At 32.9% G+C, this 23,938-nt stretch overlaps 1 protein-coding gene across 1 annotated transcript in view; it reads right to left on the bottom strand.

Annotated features, from left to right (window-relative positions):
- LRP1B (LDL receptor related protein 1B) overlaps nt 1-23,938 on the bottom strand; it is a 1,442,028-nt gene that overhangs the window by 627,588 nt on the left and 790,502 nt on the right. Inside the window, exons 22-23 of the mRNA XM_060151186.1 lie at nt 15,687-15,887; nt 10,108-10,353 (exon numbers count right to left, since the gene is read on the bottom strand). Of these exons, the coding sequence (XP_060007169.1) occupies nt 10,108-10,353; nt 15,687-15,887 (447 nt within the window). The remainder of the gene's footprint in view (nt 1-10,107; nt 10,354-15,686; nt 15,888-23,938) is intronic.

Below are 23,938 nucleotides of genomic sequence, written 5' to 3'. Positions count from 1 at the left end.
TCAATTTCTGTCATAAAATGATAAATGGATTTTAAAACTATGAAAATATTTGATAAGACACTGTTTTGATTAAAATGTAGACAAAAGGCACTCTGGTATAGTGATAACAAAAGTATAACCCCTAAGTAGCGTCACTGTGCAATATTCCATCAAAAGTTTATATATATATTACACTATTTGATCAAGTAAGTCCATTTGTAAAGGTAGAGTTGTACATATGATAATTTGCAGATGAAGATGGAAATCCTTTGCAATATCATTTCTCGTAGCAAAAGATTAAGCAACATTAATATTCCTCAATAGATGGCTGCATAAATAATGTATGATAGTCACAGAGTGTAATATTATAAGGCCACATAAATGTGATTAATATGCATGTGCTGATGTGGAATAACTTCCAATATTTTGTAAGTTGAAAACAGCAAGATGTGAACCATGTGCATGATATGCTACCATTTAAGTTAAAAAATAAAAGATTTTTCTAGACCTATGTGATGGTAAATCACAGAATACATCTTAAAAGATTAATGAAGGAATGCTGTTACTTCTGCCATGGGAACTGGTGATGAGTTCAGGAGTGGGAAGAAAACTAAGTTTTACTTTATTCTGCATAGGTTCATTTTTTTTTTAGCATTTGCATATATTTCCTATATAAATTAATTAGTTTTCTGAATGAAATTTTAAACTAGTAATAGAAGAAATTTCATATCACCTTCTAAGAAATACTCATAAATAAAACAAGAATTGTTTGGGCATGACATATATGCTGAGCATGGTAATTCAGCATAACAAATACTGTAAAACATGCTTTCCCTTCAGGAGAATTCATATTTAAGAGATCGTTTATTGCTCTTACTTTCATGCTCTATTTGAGAAAGTATATTCTCTTGAACCAAAAATTATTGCCTTCTCTGTTACAACTGAGTAGAAAGAAATTTTATAATAGAAGAGCTGGATTCCACTCTTGCCTCTGCTAACAATAAAAGGCCATCACGAAAACTGCATAGGTCTAGCTGTCTTGATTTTTTAAATAAATAATTTTGGTGATGTGTTTGTTCTAAAATTTTATTTGTGAATAGTCATAAAATATTAATTGCCTTATTAATAAATTAACATTAATATTAGCCAAAAGAAACTTCAAAGCAAACAGCTTTCATAGAAATAAAAAGGCTCACTATTATATGATAATATGAACAGTTTGACAGATAAAATATAACTCTTAAAATAGTATATGCCCAGGGCTTCCCTGATGGCGCAGTGGTTGAGAGTCCGCCTGCCAATGCAGGGGACACGGGTTCGTACCCCGTTCCGGGAGGATCCCACATGCCGCGGAGCAGCTGGGCCCGTGAGCCATGGCCGCTGAGCCTGCGCATCTGGAGCCTGTGTTCCGCAATGGGAGAGGCCACAACAGTGAGAGGCCCGCGTACCGCAAAAAACAAACAAAAATAGTATATGCTCGATAATAGATTAAAAAATATATATAAAGCAAAACTTGACATAATTAAATGGAGAAATTAATAAATCCATGATTATACTGTGTGAGTTTCAACCTTAACCCATTCAAACTGATAGAAAAAAATATAACAAATATAATGAGAACCACAAAATAAACACAAAACTCAACACACAGGAAATATATAGAAATTGGTGCCATCAAAATAGAAGGCATATTCTAAGTACACATGAAACATTTAACAAAATAATCATGTTCTAGTCCATAAAGTAAGTCTCAAGAGATAGCAAATAATCAAACTAATAATGAACACACGCTCTGAGCACAAAGAAATGAAACTAAAAATCAACAATAAAGACTGCTAAGCTCCTCATATGCTTTAAACTAAAAATAATTACTAAACAATTTCTTGACTAACCTGACCTCAAATAGGGAATTCAGAAATAGAGATATTATGGCATCAAATGTGTAGATTAAAAACCATGAGACAATTAAAAATTAATGATATAGAGAATAATCTCTAAATGGTGGAGTAAGGACTTCCAAAAATTTTCTCCTCTATGAAAACAATGAGAATACTAGCAAAATGGTCAAAATTATCTTTCTTCTAAACTCTAGAAATTAACCAAATTCTAGTAACAATCCAGTGAGTGTTTATTAAGAAAAAATGCTGAATATCATTGAGAACAGCAAACTTTGTAGCATTTTAACATGCATCAATCCCAGTTACTCAGCCATTAAAAAGAATGAGATAGGGCTTCCCTGGTGGCACAGTGGTTAAGAATCCGCCTGGCAATGCAGGGTACACGGGTTCGAGCCCTGGTCTGAGAAGATCCCACATGCAGCGGAGCAACTAAGTCCACGCGCCACAACTACTGAGCCTGTGCTCTAGAGCCCATGAACAACAACTACTGAGCCTGTGCGCCACAACTACTGAAGCCCACGCGCCTAGAACCCGTGCTCCGCAACAAGAGAAGCCACCGCACTGAGAAGCCCACGCATTGCAACAAAGAGTAGACCCCACTCACTGCAACCAGAGAAAGCCCGCACGCAGCAACGAAGACCCAACGCAGCCAAAAATAAATAAAATAAATTCATTTAAAAAAAAAATGAAATACTGCTATTTGCAGCAACATGGATGGACCTGGAGATTATCATACTAAGTGAAATAAGTCAGACAGAGAAAGACAAATATCATATGATATGTTTACATGCAGAATCTAAAAAAAAATGATACAAATGAACTTATTTACAAAACAGAAACAGACACACAGACTTAGAGAATGAACTTATAATTACCAGAGGGTAAGGGCTGGGGGGGGAGGGATTGACTGGGAGGTTGGGATTGACCTATACACATTGCTATATTTAAAATACATAACCAACAAGGAGCTACTGTATAGCACAGGGAACTCTGCTCAATATTCTGTAAAATAACCTAAATGGGAAAAGAACTTGACAAAGAATAGAAACATGTGTATGTATAACTCAATCACTTTGTTATACACCTGAAACTAACACAATACTGTTAATCAACTATGCTCCAATATAAAATAAATATTAAAAAATAAATTAATATAAAAAAACAAACATGCACCAATCATGTCTCCCTTTCCCCAGCTTTGTGGCAGCCTTGTACACAGACAGCCCAGAAACCACCAGAGGGGATAGATGGGTTTTGGAGCTCCCCCAAAAGCCCAATCTCCAGGGAATTGCTCAATGGGGAAAGAAGAGTGTTTTCAAGAAATTGTGCTGGGGCTTCCCTGGTGGCGCAGTGGTTGAGAGTCCACCTGCCGATGCAGGGGACACGGGTTCGTGTCCCAGTCTGGGAAGATCCCACATGCTGCGCAGCGGCTAGGCCCGTGAGCCATGGCCGCTGAGCCTGTGCGTCCGGAGCCTGTGCTCCGCAATGGGAGAGGCCACAACAATGAGAGGCCCGCGTACCGCCAAAAAAAAAAAAGAAAGAAAGAAATTGTGCTGGATTTCCACATGCAAAAGAAAGAAGATCAAACTTCACATCATATATAAAAATTAACTCAAAATGTAGTGTAGACCTAAATGTAAGAGCTAAAACTGTACAACTATTAGAAGAATACATAGGAGTATATCTTAATGACCTTAGATTAGGCAATGGTTTCTCAGCTATGACAGTAAAACACAAGCAACAAAAGAAAAATAACAAGTGAACTTCATCCAAAAAAAAAAAAAAGAAAAGAACTTTTGAGCTTCAAAGGACAACATCAAGAAAGTGAAAAGGTGAAAAAACCTACAAAATGGGACAAATTATTTCCAAAGCACATATCTGATTAGGGACTTGTATCTAGAATATGTAAAGGACAATTATGACTCAAAACTAAAAAGATAAATAACCCAGTTTAAAACTGGGCAAAGGTCTTGAACAGGCATGTTGTCCAGGAAGATACACAAATGACCAATAAGCACAAGAAAAGATGCTCAACGTTGTTAGTCATAAGGGAAAAAAGTCAAGCACAATGAGATGCCACTTTGCACCCACTAGGATGACTATAATAAAAAAAAGATGGACAGTAAAAACTGATGGAAATTGATTGTGCAGAAACTGAAGCCCTCGTGCATTGCTGATGGGGTTTTAAAATGAAGTAGCCACTCTGGAAAACAGTTTGGCAGTTTCTGAAAACGTTAAATATTGAGTCACCATATGACCCAGCAATTCCATTCTTAGTTTTCACCCAAGAGCAATGAAATGCATGTCCACACAAAAGCTTGTACATAAATATTCACAGCAGAATTACTCAAAATAAGCAAAAATTGGAAACAATCCAAATGTCCATCAACTGATAAATGGATAAACAAAATGTGGTATATCAATACAAGAGATTTTTATTCTACAATAAAAGGAAATAAAGTACTGATGTATGCTAAAACATGGTTGAACATTGAAAACATTATGACAAGTGAAAGAAGTCAGTCAGAAAAGACCACATACTCTACGATTCCATTTTTATAAAATGTCCAGAATAGGAAAATCTATAGACACAGAAAATAAATTAGTGGTTGTCAGGCCTGGGGTAGGGGTTGATGGGAAGTGACTTTTAATGCCTGTGGGGTTTGTTGAGAGGGTGATTAAAATATAATAATATTAGATAGCGGTAGTGGTTGTATCGCTCTCTAAATATACTATAAACCACTGAAGTGTATACCTCAATGTATCTGTTATAAGAAAAAAGAAATATGGTAATAAGTGTGGAAATTTATAAAGAGTAAAAAACTGTACATATACTATTTTTAGTTCACTGTTAACTAAAAATCATATATTTTTTTTTACCTCATTCAGATAATCTGTATAACCATCCTCAGCTCTGAAAACTTTTCCATCTATATAAGGAAAAACAATGTAACATTCTGACAATTTAATGTTTTCCTTCTCTGCGTATTTGTGCTAGTTAAATAATGTTGAGAATTCATCCATTAAAAATTAACATCTTACTTAAACTCAATAATTCAGAAAATATAAAAAGAATTAACACAAAGAAATTAGAAAAAATAACTACAGCAACTGATAAGATAGAGAAAAATAGATTATCAAAAAAACCCAAAGTCATTTGTTTGAAAGATTAATAAAGTATAGATAAACCTATGGCAGGACCAATACATATACAGGTAGATACACATATACATATACAATATATGTACAAATTAACAATAGAAGGAATGAAAGTAGGAAATAATTAAGAATATATAAAATAAAAAGATAGAGTGAGATATATACTTTAATAATATATGAAAATAGGTAAAAATAAGACGTTTTCTGGAGAAATGTTACCAAAATTTCATATATTTCACAATTTTCATATATTTCAAAAGAACTATCGAATAATTTGATTCAACCTCCACTCTGAAAAAAGCACAGGTGTAAGGGACAGAAATAAGCTTATAAAAGAGACTGTTCAAAGGCATCGTGGGAATCTGAGAGCACACAGTACATAGAGATGGCCTGGATCTTTGGAATGGCTTGTAAAAGCTCTTGCTTTGGAGTCAGGAGGAATGAAGCGCAAAAGCTCTTCTCTAACATCTCTTTACCACAAGGCTCTGGGCAAATGAAGTAACCTTCTGTGTCTCAGTTTCCATAGGTACAAAATCAGAGAATTAATAATATCTAATTGGCTTCTTGTGAGTTATAAATAAATTACCTATGACATTTTAGATGCTTGATAAATGGTAGCTATCAGTAATATTATAATTAAATTTAAGAAATTATTTATATGGAGTTTGGGATTAACATATACACACTACCATATAGAAAATAGATAACCAACAAGGACCTACTATTGTATAAAACAGATCACCACAGTGAACTATACTTAATATTCTGTAATAACCTATAAGGGAAACAAATCTGAAAGGCATATATATACATATATAAAACCGAATCACTTGGTTGTGCACCTGAAACTAACACAACATTGTAAATCAACTACACTTCAATAAAAAATAAATAAAAATAGAAAGAAAAACCAGAAAGGAAAAAAAGAAATGATTCATAGAGGTGGGAGTTTTGAATAGAGTATAGGATTCAGATTTCCAGAGAGAATGTAGAAAATACTGTCATACTGAAAAGTCATAGATGGCAATGAGCAGCGTACATGAAGGAGGTAAAATGAAGTCATATACGTGAAAGTACTTTACATTCTTGGCCACGATGCATTTATTATCATTACTCATGACAAAACCATAAATAATGTGCGTGGAGTGGAAATCCACAGTGGAAGACAATGAAACATCAGATTGGAGAGATTAAATGAACAAAAATGAAGAAAGCTCTTAATGTCAGGCTGAGGATATGAGGTTCTTTTCATAAATAATGAATAGTTACTTTTAAAATCATGAATGGAGACTGATATGTAAAACTCTCACTTTATTAAGATAAATAAAGGAATGGATGGCCAGATTGTAAACCACCACAGCTTCACTGCCCTGATCTCTTCACCTTTATCTTCCATTATTCCCCAAGGTAGCCCATCTGCTTAACATCACTTTATTCTTTACTATATGTCTGAGCTCTTTTCATCAATTCTCATCTTCCAGATCTGGATTACTCTCTCCCTTTTCAATAAAAATATTATATTCCTTCAACTTTTTGATATTTTACTTCTCACAAACTGTAGAAACAAGAGGATGATAAAAAATAGGCTGGAAAGAAGACTGCCATGATCATTACAACTGCCTGGACTGTGCTGTGGCACAGATGCTTTTTTTTTAGAATTAAAGTTTGGGTGCAATAAAAAAATTTGTTTAAATAAATAAAAAATGGAGTAAATGGAGCTCCAAATCAACTATAACTCAATACAAAAATATAAAGTAAATGGGGCTCCCAAAAATAAAAAAAGTTTGGGTGATGGACACAGTGTACTGCTAGGTGATCATTATGTTTACGCAGTTTTGTATTTACATCCATGATCGCTTTCTTTAAAAAGATATGTTTTAAAATAAATACATTTATAAAAAAATCTTTTAAAAAACGAGCGATTAAGAACAAAGAAATACATTGGTGGGTAAATCTAACCTAATTCAGGCTAAAAGAAAAGGGAGATGCTACAATGTTCTTTCCAATGTTACTAGAAATATGCTGCAAATTTGTAAGTAGGCTACTACCAAACAGCAAAGAAACCAGAGATAGAAAAGAAATGCAGTCAGTAGCAATAGTCTGGGTTTTCATAAGTAAAAAGAAAATACTTCAGAGAAAGGTGATTAATAAATTATGTATTAAAGAGGGAACATGTAAGGCACTGATAAAATAAAGTATCCAGGTACCCAAGAGAAGTGAGATTTATTTTTATTAAATAAAAAAAAGATTATAAAAATAGTATTTTGAAAATAATTATAGTTAACTAATAAGATGTTAAAAGTGAACTTAGAGAAAATAGAGTAATCTCAGCAATTCAGCCAATGGCAGAGTGTAAAGAATTTAGGAAGGGATGATTAGAAAGAAATAAGAGAATATGAGACAACTACAGAGGAAAATTCAGGAGGAAAAAAATGGGCGAGTCATGCTTCTAATTTGTGGCATAAAGAGTACTATTATTTTTTATTTTTAAAATGTCAAGAAGAATAAGCACAGATATTGCATTCAATAAAGAGAACACATTTTAAAAGGAAGCACTCAGCTTAAGAATGATGGGGAAAAAGACAAAAGAAGAGCAGGGAAGAAGAACAAAAGAAGAACAAGAAAAAAGAAATTTTACTTTTAAAGTCCAATAATCAATAGTCAATTCATTTTTATTGAACTATGAATCTGCTGTAGGTTTTTCAAAAAGAAATGATATGAATAAAACACAGAATAAATTTGTTTTATGTATGAAAATTGGTTTAAATCAAAAATAAGTTTTAATACCTAACAAAACCTCTATTATCTGTAATAATATAAATGCTAAAAATGGTATTTAATACACTGTACGTTGAGGAAGGGATAAATTACCAGCAGGTTAAAGTTTCCATGTAAGAAAAGCTCTGTACTAACTTTAAAAGGTAAAATATACTTTTGCTTCTCTGTCAAATTATAAACAAAGCCAGGTGTGAAATACAGCAATCTTAACAGTGAGAAATGATATGGTACTATTAGAGTTTCTTTCTAAGCTGAGGGTAGAAGGGGTCAATTCCATTAGAAGAATTATCTTTGCACCTGGTAAATTATATTCAAATGTTGAATTGTTCTAATATTCAGCTTGAGTTGTGATTGATTTCACAGAGTACAAAGCCACTATTATAAGTCAATCATTTTGTCATCTGTATCCAAAAACCAGACCTAGAGCCAATTCTCATGTAAAACATGATTATAAATACATCTGAGGTCAAAGTTTGATCTATCATTTTCCTACTCCAAACATGTATATGAAATAGCTATTTTTATTACAACAAACTGCTATTTTTTTTCAGCTTCTCATGCCAATTACATTGTGCAAGAATTTTGAAGGAGAACGAGTTAGATAAATGTTTGTGAAACTTATGCCTCTAGGACTCAAATTTTAACAGCTAGGAAAAAACAACTACAAGACAACATTTGAAATAAAATAAGAAAATAATTTAACATTCCCTGAAAAAAATCATGTTTTTAATTGCATATTATTTTATTGGATACTATGTAAAACACAAGAGAAAAATCTATAACTTGATTTCTGACTTCAAGATGCTTATTACTTTATTGGAGAAGTAAAGAGCAAAGGAAGAAGATAGAAATTAAAAAAGCAAATTAAAAATGTGACCACATATTTTCTTGGACAAATTCTAGATATAGAAAGGAGAAATAAGTGGAGAGTAAGAATATTTGGAAGAAGACTCTATATTAAAGAAGAAAGATTTGACCTAGTATGTTTTAAAAAATATCCAGGATTTTTAGAGACAAAGAGAGAAAGTACAATATAAGCAGAAGAAACAAAATGAAAAAAGTTTATGATGTATGGGTTCTTAGGAGCCTGATGAAGCCTGGGTACTCCTAATCAGAAATTTTTAAAGACTACAAAAACAGTAAGAAAGAAGTAAAAAAAAAAAAAAAGTATCAAATATATTCAAATACAATTATCAAAATTCAAAAAAAACCAATTTTTGATGGAGTAATATATGTACTTTTTAAAATTAATGCATTCAATAACAAGATTGAGCAGTGGGTCTAATGACTCCCATTATTGAAGTAGCAGTGGTTTTCAAAGCCTGAACATAAGTGATATTTTGCGATATTAGCAACAACTTTAACATGATATGAATATGCCTATCACTTCTATTGGAAACACAGTCATAGTTGCTGCTATGAACTGGTCTGTGGTATACATTCACAGCTGAAAGAAATGTTAACCTTCAGTGAGAGATTAAAGAAAATAAAGGTGTAAAATTTTCCCTAACAAACTTCATGGACCCCTTCAATTCTATCCATGGACCTGTAAGTGTCCTGTGACTCAAATTAAGAATCTGGAGAAGACAGTGGGAAGCCACCATTCATTAAGCACCTAATGGGTATAGGGCACAGCAAAAAGTGCTTCATGTTATTCTTACAGCATGTTGTTGTAATGGGAATTGATATTTGAAAGATGAGAAAACTAAGGCTCAAGGAGTTTTAGGTAACCTGCCTGCAGCCACATACATAATGAATGCCATTTAGAGGATTAGAGTTCAAATTTCAGATTCCATAGCCTTTGTTTGCTTTTCCTACTGTGGAATATGATCTAGAGAATCAGCAGAATGTCTTAAATGGGCAATCAGAAGATGAACACAGCCAGAGCAAGGAGTTGTTTTCAAGAGTAGTAGAAATACAGTTGGAAGTGTGGGACAGGGCCAGTCTTTGGAGGGTTCTAAACATTCAAAGAGAAATAAAAGTAAATGCTTTGGAGCATACAAAAATAAGCACCTAGGGAGGAAGATGACAAAAACAGTTACTTAAGGAAAAGATAATCAGATGGACTGTAATGGTAAAGGATTATTGTAATATTTTCTGTCCAGAAGATTTTGAAGTAGGTCTAATATGACACATTATACTTAAATGCCTTTTCTAAAATTAGTTGTACCCATTATTGATTTTCTGAGGTGTTTTTGCATTTTTTCTCAATATCTATTCTTAAATATAGCAAGATACACAACACACATATCACTTGCTATTCTTAAATATAGCAAAACACACATCTACTTACTGACACTTGTGCAACTTTCACCATCCACATCCAGCTTCCACCCTTCATAACATGAGCACTTGACTGTGTGCTTGTGTTGCTCACACACTTGACTGCACTTCAGATGGTTGCTGCAATAATCTACAATTTCACATGTTTTATTGTCTCTGCTGAGTTGAAGTCCTTCAGGGCAAGAACAGACAATTCCTCTTCCAGGAACAACAGAACAGTGGTTGCTACAGCCTCCATTGTTCAGTGAACATTCATCTATAAAAGGAGAGGAACAGATTATAGGGCATCATCAATTGTTTTGCTCAATTAAATACTAATCACTGAACTCAATTCTCTAAGGCTGGAATTAGAGAAAGGATATTATAAATGAATGGAGAAAGCACTCTTTAGATTTTTGTCCCAGAAGTTGGGGTAGAAATGATGAAAGAATTCATCTGATGACCAAATAGAGTTCTATATGACAGAAATTGGGAATGGAAGATTTTCATTTCTATAAATCTTTGGAGTACACTTTGTTTTACTCCATAGAAGTAAAGTGAGTTCAATGTTTCCATTATTACTGGAAAGATTATGCTGAGCCTTTTAGCAGTTACGCAAAATCAGTTTTTGAGGGCTTCCAAAAGGGACTCACATACACTGGTGATCTGAAAATCTGACTTATCTCAGTGTTTATAAATAAACAGGCATACACATACACATGTATGTATTATATCTATATATCTTTTTCTACACCTATAGTGTGATTTATAATAATAATCCAGAATGGATTAGTTTGTCCTTTACTGGCTACAGATATTTATTTATTTACTTTTATTTTCTTAGATATTTATTTTTAAATTAGGTAAATTATACATTGTACTTCATATATTGGTTATTATTATTAATTCAATGAGGCTATGGAAACATAATAAATAATACACAAAAATACTTGATCTGGCATTTTGGCTGAAATAATCAGCAAGTAGACTTGTATAAAGAAAGAGAACTTCTCTTTCAGGGCACTTATAGTTTATAATCACACATTAGACATATTTATTTATCATTCTATTTCATCACAAGATTGTAGGATCCATGAGGGTATGCAAAATATTCATTCTCTTTATCATGTATATCCCACAGCTAGCACAGTGCCTAGCATAGAGTAAGCAGTTAAAAATATTTGTTGAATAACAAAATTTAACAAAATCATCCAAAAGCACACAACTGCCCCTAAATTGAGCTAGTATTTGTCCAACTGGGAAATTTCAAGATGTCATATTTATGCCCTTGACAAAAATAGCAAATAATTGTTTTCGCAACCATGATATTACCTATTATTATATACTATTAGGTGCATAGTAACAAGGCCAAAAGAAGCGTTGTCTTTCTCTACTTGAAAAATATGTTTGAGTAGTTTTCAAAGATTGTTCAGTTAGGTGTGTTTTGAGACATACTGAAAAGGAATGTTGTTCAATGATTGGCGAATTGCAATAATAATTACTTATATACCTCTAATATTTCCTGTTCTCTATGGAAATTCATCCAGCTCAAAAAATTGGACTGGAATGTAAGACTTTCAAAAATATTCTCTACACATTTTAAACTTCTGTATGGGTCAACTCTTCTTCACATTTGTCACCATAAAAGAAGTTACAGTAATAAGAAAAGAAAAATGATTACATTAACTGTTTTCTCTAAGAATTCAAGTTTGGCATTATTTTAGAAGAAAAAAAACATAGATTAATTTCTTGGTTCCTTCAAATATGTCTGTTCACCTGTAATCATAATCATTTCAAAACAGCAGTCGTTTCAAAGTCTTTGCCCCATTTTGTTCCATTGACATTCTTTTTCAAGAGAATTACTGTAAAGAAATGTCATCATACACAGCGGGTGAAAAAAATTGGTACAATGCTTTTAGCTTATTTCAAGTACGACTGTTCTCTCAGCATTCAAATGTCTCTTTCTGACACTACCTGTGGAATTAAATCCTAGATTTAAGGATAAACAAAATTCACGTTGAAACTCTACAACTTAATATATAAATTTAATGGCAATATTTGTACGGCTAGCCCCTTGTCAATTTTCCCTTAACCCTAAACCTATCATTAAATCCTGCAGCTTCTTTTTAAATTTTTTGCTACCCGACAAAGACTCTCTCATTGACCAAGCTTTAGTCAAGCACCTCTGAACCCTCAGTCTTGGCTGATAAAACTGCAGACTCTCAGCACAAACAATTTCATTGTCTAATCCTCTCCCCAACACCCTCTTCCCAAGCCAATAAGAGACTTAGACAAACACTAGCACAGTTTTTAACAGCTCATGGCAGCATCCCTAAAATGACCTCAGCCCTCCTTAAAGTGTCTTCCTGAGAAAGCTCTATGACTCAATGATGCTGCAGAAATTTACTATTGTTTTCCCCCAAACCTGATGATAGGAAGATAGGGCCCTGAGCCCCATCTCAGAGCAGTTACTTTAGAAAGCTTGCAAGATAAATCCTTTCTCTGTACCTTTGAGATGTCAATCATCTACCACTCAGAACTGTTCCTCCCAACCCCAGGATCTGAAAGCCATCTTTTTGAAATGCAAACATTTAAGGAGATAACACTCTCTCACCCTTACTCGCAACCCTGTGGGTAGCTTGCTCTGCCTTGTACCACTGCCTCCAGTCATAAAGATACGAGAAGTTTGTCTCTTCTCTGGGATGAGCACCAATTAACAAACCCAGATGGCCTAGTCACATGGGCCAATGCCCCATTAACACCCCTTAGTGCCTTTCCCATAGCACATTCCAGCCTTTAAAGAGTTTCTCATCTTTTGTTTTGGTGAAGCTGATTTCAATTAATATTGGATACTCTTCCCTATTGCAATAGTTATTACTGAGTAAATATCACTTTAACTAGTATCCAGTTTTATCTTTGACATACCCTTATAACAAAAATCAACAGTTAACTCCCTTCTTGAATGATTGAAATCTCTTATTTCTTTCTTAAGTGCATATCTCTTTCCTCTTGAAATCACTTAAAATTCCCCCTGAAAAAATAATCTCTCCACCAGGATTCAACTTATCTTCTTGAGCTCTCTCTTTTCTTAAAATTTTATAGACCAGATTTATTTGGAGAAAACAAACAACCTCACTACCCAAACGATGGATGTTTACATCTCAAGACACCTCCCAAATACTGTCTACAGATTACAAGTAATTTTCATATATTTTACATGTATTGAGGAACAGGATATGAATCAATCCCTGTTTTTGTTTCAACGAGGAGTAGGGGGATAAAAAACAGCTATTTTAGATACAACTATTTGGAAGGAGTTGACATGAAGAGGGCACACCCTACATTTTCACCATCAATAGCAAATGGTTTAAAAAACTCTTTCAATTTTGGGTATCTTTCTCTAAAATCCACTCTTTAGCTACAAGCCAATTCATGCCAATTATTTAAAGTTAATTCACTTGGTATATCTTTCATGTCCACCAGGTAAATGATTCATTATGCCCATTGCTGCAGCACTCAAACCAACATCCCCACCTGGCTGGACAGGGCCTAACCTAGTATTGGTTGGAAAAGGATTTGAAAACAAGAGACCAAAGTGTCATTTCCCTACAGGAACCAATATTGCCGACCATCTACAAACTGACACTACAAAGGTGCACATAAAAGCACCTTTTCAGAGGAAAGAAGAGCCTTCTGCAATTCAGTCAATCCCTTGACCAGTGATTGTTTTTGTTTTTCATTGTTCTAATTCTCCCTCAACTTCACCTGATAAAGGACGGAGTATGTGAATTCAATATGCCACAGTGCTGCAATCAGTACAAAAATGTCTTTTTATCTCCTCTGATACTTCCACACCTAGCTTTACTGTGACCTTTTCCACTCCCTGTAATCATTTAAAATCTTTGAGCAAGACTTCTTAGCCAATGAGTACAGTAGCTTGATAAGCAAGAACTGATTTTCAATCTTGAAGTAGACAGAGAAATGAATTCAGAAGAAATCCCCTTTTCTCTTTTATTTTCCCTATTTAGGGAGCAGAGAATAGGAAAATAAGGCTGCATTTTCTTATGATTCTCTTCATTTTTCTTAATGACTGTATTTTCTCTTCTTCACCTTTTATTTACTTCATTTAACCCAAGGGGTGAAGAAAAGATGGAAAAGCACTAATTTATTTCAAGACCTGTAGTGCATTAAGTATTATTACCATGATTTCCTAATAGATATCATCTCCATTTTTTTAATAAGGAAACTGACAATTCCAGAAATTAAGCCACCTGCCTAGGTGACTTAATTGAAGTAATTGAAGAATAGAATTCAAACTTGTCAAAAGCTCATTTTTTTCTATAATTATACACTTTCAATTTTAAGACTGTTGACAGTTTCCTTCTTTTAGAATTGCTCTTACAAACTTCATGAGCAATTCTCATACATGGTAATGTAAGAGATCTTTCCATCCACCGAACTACTCCACCAGGGAGAACAGGCTGGGAGAAAAAGAAGTGAATACAGATAAACTGTATAAATAAAGTCTGTCATCCCTTAGTTGTAATTTTTTGGATTTAACTTTAGGGTTTCTGTTTGTTTAAATGATAGCATCACTGAATGAAGACTGTTGCATTTACTGTTTCAAGGTTGTTTTATAGAATCACAGACTATTTGGAAGAAAGGATGTTTTATTACATAAATTTTAAAAAGAATAATAGTCTTTTTTATATCACTCAGTATGCTATTAATGCTCAATTCAGATCAATATATGATAACTTTAGGCTTAAATGTAGTTGTCTTTCCTATTTCCAATCAGGCAGGTTGATCATTTCCTAAAGTCATTTTCTCACAGCCTCAAGTCATCTCATTATTGTTCTTATCATGCTATAAATCTTCGTCATTACTCTATTGATGTCACCTTCAGTATTATCTAGAAAGCATATTTTTAAAATCTCCTTGCGAACTCTCTGATCTCCCCACAGAGAAGGAAATATAATTGCTTTATATGTGCTGGTGGCATAAGGAGATGGCTAGTGAAAAGTGATTTTAAAGCTCAAAAGCTATCACACTGAAATCATCATTTTAACTAGATAAAGCATACTAAAGAAAGCTACTGTATGAAAACTAAAAACTTCTGAGAAAATTATATAAAATCAAGTAATATTCTATTGATTTCATTATCCAGTTTCTTCCTTTCCTCTTTTTAAAAAAGGTTTCTGTTGTAATGATCTGAAGTCCTGACAAAATACATTGGGCGGTAGTAAATTTCATCCCATAGTTTAATAATAACAGGAGTCTTCTGTTCTGAGCAACTCACTGACAGAATATAATCAATTCAATTGTGGGAACATCATTGACTATTCAGAGATTTAAATGATGAACGCAGCTGTACAATTGTTAAGTTAGTTGGATCAGGTAGACTTTTCTGCTTCATTTTTTGAGATTTCTGATCATATTTAATTTTTTAAATAAATATACAGTGCCTGTAAAATGTAAACAGGATTCAACCCTAAAAGTTACATTTAAAGAAATGACTGGAAGGAACAAATGCTACTATAATAACTATCAGCTAGTGGACTAAAAGTTTCTAGTCTCCAGAAAGAAGCAATGCAGTGAAACGTGCAATACCACAGAGGTCGCCTTCGTCAGACCCATCAGGACAATCCCTTCTCCCATTGCAGAGCTTCTCTGGCTGCAGGCAGACCGAAGTGTCATTAGCACAAGGGTACTTGGGTGGCCCACACAAGAAACTGTCACAGTCATCTTCGTCTGATTGATCTTCGCAATCGATATCTCCATCGCATACCCAGTCTTTGTTGATGCATCTCCCTTAAGAAAATAGCAAAAACATGCATTTAATTTTTGCAATTAAGCCACTGGAATAATGAGTAGTCATTGTCTTCAGTCAGAGGCAGAACAAATTGCCATTAGCAAGAAATCTATTTGCTGATAGTTTGACATTTTCATGACAGCATTTGAGTAGTTCTTGTCCTCATTGTAATAGTATTCTTAGTGTTAAAGCCCTGATATTTTCTTTAGTTTCAAGTTATTGCCTTACCCTATTTAAAAAAAAAAATCTGTAACTCATTGAAAGTTTAATTACTTTTAAAGGCAAATTTTATTTATAAGTCCTTTTCAGTGCCCTAAATTTAGATAGGTGCTATCACTGTATTTTGGAGACCTAAAATTAAGCAAATGCTTTATTTTTGAAGGTGAAGATGTCCTTCTATTTACATTTATAACCTTAGCAACTCAACTCCTCACATTCAGACTTATGTACATGCCCTTTCATAGAAGAATGTAAAATGTTACTAAACATTTTAGTAGCTAAGATATATACAGACAAAATTTAGAGAAATATGTTCTTTTTTGACTTTGAAAGAAAAAAATAAAGTGATTATTGTTTAGCCAGAATGTTTCAAAAGTAACAATGTGAAATTCCTAGAAAGCAATGGGTATTGACTTTGTAAACTGTTTTTGTTCGTTGCAAATTATTCTTCCTTTCCAGAATATCTGTATTTTTCTTCTAATTAATCATCTTTTCTGAATTATACAATGTTAATGTGTAATGTGAATAAAAAATGTTCCTAAAGATAAATACTGGTTATCGGTTGACTACGCCAACATCTCATAAAATGAGTGGGGCAAATAAAAGGGAAATGGAAAAATGTTAGGTTGTATATGTCCAAGAGTCATTACATATTTAAATGTCTTCTTCAAACTCAAGGCTACTGAATTTTAAAATATTTAAAATATTTGTGAAAATATGTTTTATTTATAGAAACATATTAATAATTCTCTATGCTACTATATATCAAATAAGAGAAAAACAAATGATCAGTTCCACAGCTAATATAAATAAATTTGATAATATTCAACATTATTTATTGATCAAAATACTCTTAAAATAAAATGAATTATTTTATTCACATAAAATGAACACTTTATTAATGAATTTGAATATAAATGGAGGAACATTACAAAATTTTGCTTTAACATCATAAATAAAACTAATAATGTTATTATTTTATATTGCCTGGAAATATTATGTAATATAATCAGACAATAGAAAGAAATGAGGTATAAAACTAGAAGAGAATATCATTACATGCAGTTAATATAATCACGTAATTATAAATCAATAAAAACTAAATAAGAACTATAAGAAACTAAGAATTTAAAATATATGTAGCGAGTTTCAAAAATTATACAAAAATCAATAGATTTCATATATATAAAGATAATATAGTAGAAGAAAAGGTCAACCAAAAAATCTACCATAAAACAAAGTATTTTGAGTTAAACTACACAAACACTGTATATAATTTATATGAAAATTTAAAAGTTTATAAAGAAACTCAAAAGAAGTCTGGAATAAAGATATAGTTTGGTTTTAGAGAGGAAGATATATTAAAGGTATTATTTTTCCCCTAATTAATACCATCCCAATAAAATAGTAACAATATTATTGTAATCCCATGAACTTATCCTAAACTTAAGAAAATAAAACTGCAAATATCATGAGGAGTCTTCTAAAAAAAATAGAGGAACACTAATGAGTAGGAACTATATATGCCAGGAATTTAGAAGTGTTTTAAAGTAACATTGGTTAAATTTTTTTCATAACAGGATATCAATAAGCATCAATAATTAAACAGCATAGAGACATGAGAAGTACAGTCATTTATGTACATGGTTTTAATATACAAAAACTGGCAATTCAAAATAGTAGAGAATAAATAATTACAAAATTAATAATGTTAGGATTGTTGATGAGCCACCTGGAGGAAAAAAAAATGCTGAATCTTTACTTGATCCTTACACCCAAAAAAATTATAGACAGATCAAAGAAGTGTTTTAAAATAATAACAATGATAATACACATTCTAGAATAAAATAGCTATTAAAACAAGAACATTACAAACATAGAAAACATAAAGGACAAATTGACAAACTTAAATACTGTCCACACTGAGCAATAAAATCCATCTACAGAGTCAACATAAAGTCAATAAAACAGAAAAAAAATCATTATATTTGACAAAAAGGGCATATTTCTTTAAAATAGAAAAGCCTCATAAATCAATATGATGAAGATCAATAAACCAATATAAGTGCAAGATTCACAATGAATCAATAATGGCTTACAAACGTAAGATGTTCAAAAAATCTCTCAATTAAAAAAGTAAACAAAAACAGCAATATGATAGCATTTTTTCTCTCACATTGATTAAGATTAAAAAGTTGTATAACACAAAGATAGATTTGACAAGGGTATAAAAAAACAACCCCAGTGTTGAAGGGGCTGCAAAGTGGGATAATCTCTCTGTAGGCCAATATTATGAAATCTAGTAAATTAAAAATGTATCAACTCCTCACCACAGCAATTCTAATTTTGGAATTTTTTTCATTGGTATATTTGCTTGATGTGCAAAGATGCATATGCAAGGGTATGTGTTGCTGCTTTGTATATATTAGCAAAAGTCTGTTAACAACTTAAGTCAGCATTGCAAGACTGGTAACATCAATTACAATGCAGCCATACATTGAAATTATACACTTGAGTGAAAAACAATGAGATAATTCTGCATAAATTAAAATAAAACAATCTTCAAATCATGTTAAAAAAAAAAGGCCTACACCTGAGTTTGCTGTAGGCTTTCTTTTATATTAGAATAGAATTATCTGTTTATCAATATCTGTGACTACATTTCCATACATATGTCAATATAAGCACATGCATAGGCTTGTCTCTACATGAATTCTTTCTGGAGGGTTATGCAGGAAATAATGAAAAATGATTGCTTCTGGCGAGGAAGACAAGGTGCCTGGAGTAGAAGCCAGATGGATTTTTCATTGAATCCTTTTGTGTTAGTTTGTTTTCCTTCCACTGTATTTCCATGTAACTTTTCAAAAAAAATACTAGCTCATTTTAAAATGATAAAGATGAAACATATACACATATGCCACAAAGTCAGATAGTTTCTACAAATACAGAGGTTACTCTGTGCCTTATACTTTCCTAGAGAGTTTAAGTAGTATAAGAAAGTCCTAAGACCCGTTCCCTGTCACCAAGGAGTTTATAATCTAGTTAGCAAGACAAGATCAATGCATAATACATATTTGTAGTCTAAAATATGACATCCTGTACTTAAGTATTAAATTGTATGGGATCATCTGCAAGTATAATAGAATGAAGGGAGAATTCAAGAATAATATAGTAATTTCCATTTTTAGTTTGTAAATCAAGATGCAGCTTACATTTTCCTCATACACACTCCATAATGACATTCTTAACCACTGACTCCAGAATGACCCTAAAATTGTTTCAACAAACCCATCCATAAATCACTATCAACCTTTTAGAGTCAGAGTAGCAGTAAAACCTATTTGCCACCCCTGATCTAAATGCTGCCTGGAAAAGGTAAAGAAAAATCTTATGCAAATGACTAATAACTTAGATTATGTTACCAGAGATATGAATAAATATGAATACGTAGCTTAGATAAAATGTACAAATTTCAATAGCTCTCTCCTCCCACTGATTTTGCAGGGGATGTTTGAAACTTAATTGCTTTTCCCTTTCTTGTTTGGTTTTAATTTTTATAAAAATGTAGATAAGAGAGTGCACCAGGTATGATAAGTTTAAATTTCTATTTCATACCCATTAATTGAATAAAACCCAAAAGCAAATTACCTTAGTAAATATGCTTAAAGAGTGTTGATTTTTACTTGATTTGTATCAAGACAAATACTTACATAGTGAAATCACTGGACATAACATAGTAAAAAGTAAAGCATTACAACTTCCCTTGTTTAAGCTCCTTCCTTTATATATATAAGAAAGTTGAAACTCAGGTCAAATTAGTATTTTTAAAACAAAATAAAGATTAATAATTCTAAAATGTGTTACAGAAATTATACACATCCAATATCTAAAAACACAAAATCTTTAAAAATAACTTTTAAAAATATTGTGCACAAATAAGTTCAAATAACCAAGTAAACCAAGTTCAAATTATCTTTACTAATTCTTCTTTAAAGAGATATCACAGGTTAAAAAAATAGTTGGTGTTTATTATCAAGTTGAGTTCTACATAATATTTTCCGATTAATTTATGAAGATGTTTTCAACTTGATTCTTACTATGTGTGCAAGACACACTCTTCTGGGAATTGTAGTTTTGTCCTTTGAGCAAAGAGAATAAGAACGGCCAAGCAACAGCAGCAACAAAAAACAGAAATAGCAAAAATCAGCATGTTGGTATCATGGCAGTTACTACAATCACACACACACACATACACACACTCTCTCTCTCTCTCTCTCTCTCTCTCTCATACACACACTCAGGACTTTGTAAGGACTATTTTGATTTGTGTAACCTTGAAATATACAGTTTAGGTCTAAAGTCAGTAGAAAGTCAACAGCTATTGGAAAACGAAAAGGTCCTATGAATTCCTAGAAAATGTGCTGCTTTCCTCAAATAAACTTATATGATCGCTTCCAAAGTTCCTTTTCTCTCTGTTAAACTGTTTTGTCTATTTTAAAAAAACAGATTTATTAATTTGTGAATTGCTTGACTGTCTTTTGTCTTTATGAAAGACAACACGCTACAAGAGGACAATTTCTGTCCTGGGATATGACTGGCAGTTAATATCAAGAATATGGGTATGAAGAAAAGTGAATCTTAGAAAAAATCCAAAGGGATTTACTTAATAATATGATTTTTTTGAATATTGGTTTTTGAAATACAATGTCTTTTAATTTGTATACTACTAACCTTTAATCCCACATACATATTTATTTCTCTAACAATGTTTGGCTTTGATTCAATTCAGCAAATATTTATTGAGTATTTTGTACCTGTCTAGCTACTGAACACTGTAGGAAAATTGGAAAGACAAATTCCTGACCTTGTGGAGGAATAAGTCGAGTAGTGACAAACGTTCAATAAAAAAAGGATGAGATAAAAAAAAAAGCCTTATAACAATTACAGAGTGCTATGGAATTTCAAGGAGCTAGAAAAGACGTATGATTGAAAGGCTGAGGAAGAGAAAGCTTTAGTAAGATGTTATTCGGAAAGGGGTTTTGAAGAGTGGCAGTGAATAGTAGATACGGACACAAGAAAAAAGGCATTTCATCCAAACAGCTGTCTTATCTGTATAGTCTTAACATTCAAATACATACCCTCTGCAAAAGCAAATAAAAGGAAAGAGAGAGAGAACAATTTAATAGTATGGTACTTTACTGATGCTACTCAGTGGGAGTGTGTCGGGCATAGATGGTGAAAGTAAATCAACTCTCCCTTAATTTGGTCCCTCTTCCATTTCTGAGTGAATGCACTATAAAATTATATTTTGTACATTTATTCTTTGTTTTATGCTAAATATTTTCTTAATGATACAGCTTTATGTACAAATTTTCATCAAAACTGTATATACAGAACCATGTATACTGAGTTTTGTGGATGATTTTCAATGGTAATTTTGAATAGGCAGTTTTAACTTTATTTGTTGAATCTAACCCACATATAAGATGCAATTCCTATATAAATGCATAGACAGAGCAAGGGTGGGACTTGCTCCAGAGGCAGCAATAAAGCAGTTTGGGACTACAGTTCATGAAATGTTGATTCCTAATTCAAGAGTGTCTCCTAATCTTACAGTGGAGAACCACTGAAAGATTTTGAGAAAGTCTGTGATCAGGTCCCAGCTTACAAAGTAAGGGGAACCTAAAAACACGTGTAGAATGGATTGAAGATAATAATTGTCAGGGATAAAAATAGTAGACTACACAAAGCTCTGAGTGAGATACAATACAGACTTAACCTTAAGCTCTGATGTGTGAATGGAAAGAACAGAATGGGTGCTGTTAAGAGAAACTGTAGAGGTAGCATCAGTAGGACCTGGAAAATTATTACACGCTGGAAGTGTCAAAAGGTAGTTTCTGCTTTAAATTTAAATGTTTAGGAGAATGAAGATGTTTCTAACAGAAATAGAGGAGAGAGGAAGAATTTCTGACTTTGGAGAGAAAGTGGGATGTTGAGCATAGCAATGGAAAAAATGGGTTTGAAGCGTGGGGTTCAACATCAGTGACAGAAATTTGGGAGGCATTTACCTGGAGGTGATGGTTGAAACTTTGGGAACAGAAGAATTTGCTATGGACACCTTACAGAAAGACGAGAGGAGTAAAACAGAGAAATTAAGAGAAAAATCTGTGCAATGTCTGAGATGGATTATGTATTCAACAGATATTTTAAAATTAAATATAAGGGATAGGCAAAGGGAAAAGGAGCAAGGGAAGGTGAAATAAAAATAGAAATCTAAATGCTGAGTGGAAAGAGAACAATTCAATATGAGATTTCATAAGGAAAATTTCAAGGAAAGGATATGTATTGGAGAGAAAGGTCAAGTATTGCAGAGAAAGAAGTCACTATACAGTAGTAACAGTCAAAGGTATTGTTGATTAAGTGCATACTATGTTCTAGGCACTTTTTGTACAGTCTATTGGTTATCATTATTAATATCTCTATTTTACAGATCAGAAAACTGCACCTTAGAGAGGTTTGGTAATCTATGCAAACTCACATAGTTACTGAATGGCAGAGGAGGACTCAAGATTGAGAAGAGGATGGGCTGAAAAATCATTCCTGGTGACAACTGAAACAGCAATTTCCATCAAAGGCAGGGAGAGGATGTTAGACAGCAAAAGGTAAAAGAATGAATGAGAAAAAAGACATCGAGGTACACTACACAAGATGATTCAACGAAGGGAAGGAGGAAGACAGGAAAACTGATAAAATAAAATGTTTTTGAGGTTACTGTGCTAGGTATATTTACAAAGAGAAAGAAAAATTAGTGTAGAGAAAGAAATTGAAGACATGAGCAAGAAAAATGACTAAGGTCCCATGGGATATAGGAGGTCACAGGATCAATAGCTAAAGAAGACACCTTCTTGGCAGAATGGAGGGTATTTCCTACTTAAGATACAGGATTAACGGAGGAAAAGAGTAAGTATACAGCAAAGTGTTTAAAAATGCCAGTGGGAGGAATAAAGAGAGTAACGTACAAGGCTTATAAGAAGCTATATGCACAAAAAATCTATTAGATTTAGAGCACATAGACAATGGAGAGCTCACCATGTTATTTCATCAGAAATAAATAAAAGTATACCATAGGGTCAGTTACAAGAAGGGAAAAAAAAGTGCTGTATTTAGAAATTCTTCATGTACAATCCACCATATAATTTTAACAAAATCACTATTCCATTGTAGGATAAGTTTGGTTCTAATTATCCAGATTGATTTTTACCATAAACTCACCATTTCACTTTTTATTTACTGATACAACAACGGGGTAAGGGGAAAAAAAACAAAAACCAAAAAACCCAAATAAACCTAAACATAGAAAAGAATAACACTTTGCCATTCACACAAGCCCACAGTGGATTTTCATTACACGAGAGGATCAGAACAGAGGATGATGTTTATGAAGCCACCGTCAGAGTTAAATCCCCTTGTGTGCTAGTTAGTTTTGTTACATTCTTCTGCTAAAGACTACTTCATCCTTAACTCTTAATTCGACCCTGGGACCTTACTTGAAAATGTATGTTACTTTTTCTAGTGGAATCTAGAGTGAAAGGTTATGGGTCAACACCAATCTATCACTTGGAAAGACAGTCAGTCATAAGGGGAGACTGTACAAGTATCACACCTCTCACTCTTTTTCCCTGGCCATCCTTTCCCCCATTCAAAGACAAATATTGACCGCAGTTTCTTGCGAAACCTTCTAGAAATATTCTTATTATAGAAAAGAATATACTTGTATTTATTTTCTTTTTATTCACATAATATTACATACTATGCCCACTAATATGTTCAT

This window comes from Lagenorhynchus albirostris, chromosome 6, assembly GCF_949774975.1.
Source record: "Lagenorhynchus albirostris chromosome 6, mLagAlb1.1, whole genome shotgun sequence".
Classification (NCBI taxonomy): Eukaryota; Metazoa; Chordata; class Mammalia; order Artiodactyla; family Delphinidae; genus Lagenorhynchus; species Lagenorhynchus albirostris.
Note: the sequence above shows the minus strand (reverse complement) of the source record. Positions and strands in the feature narration are given on the sequence as shown.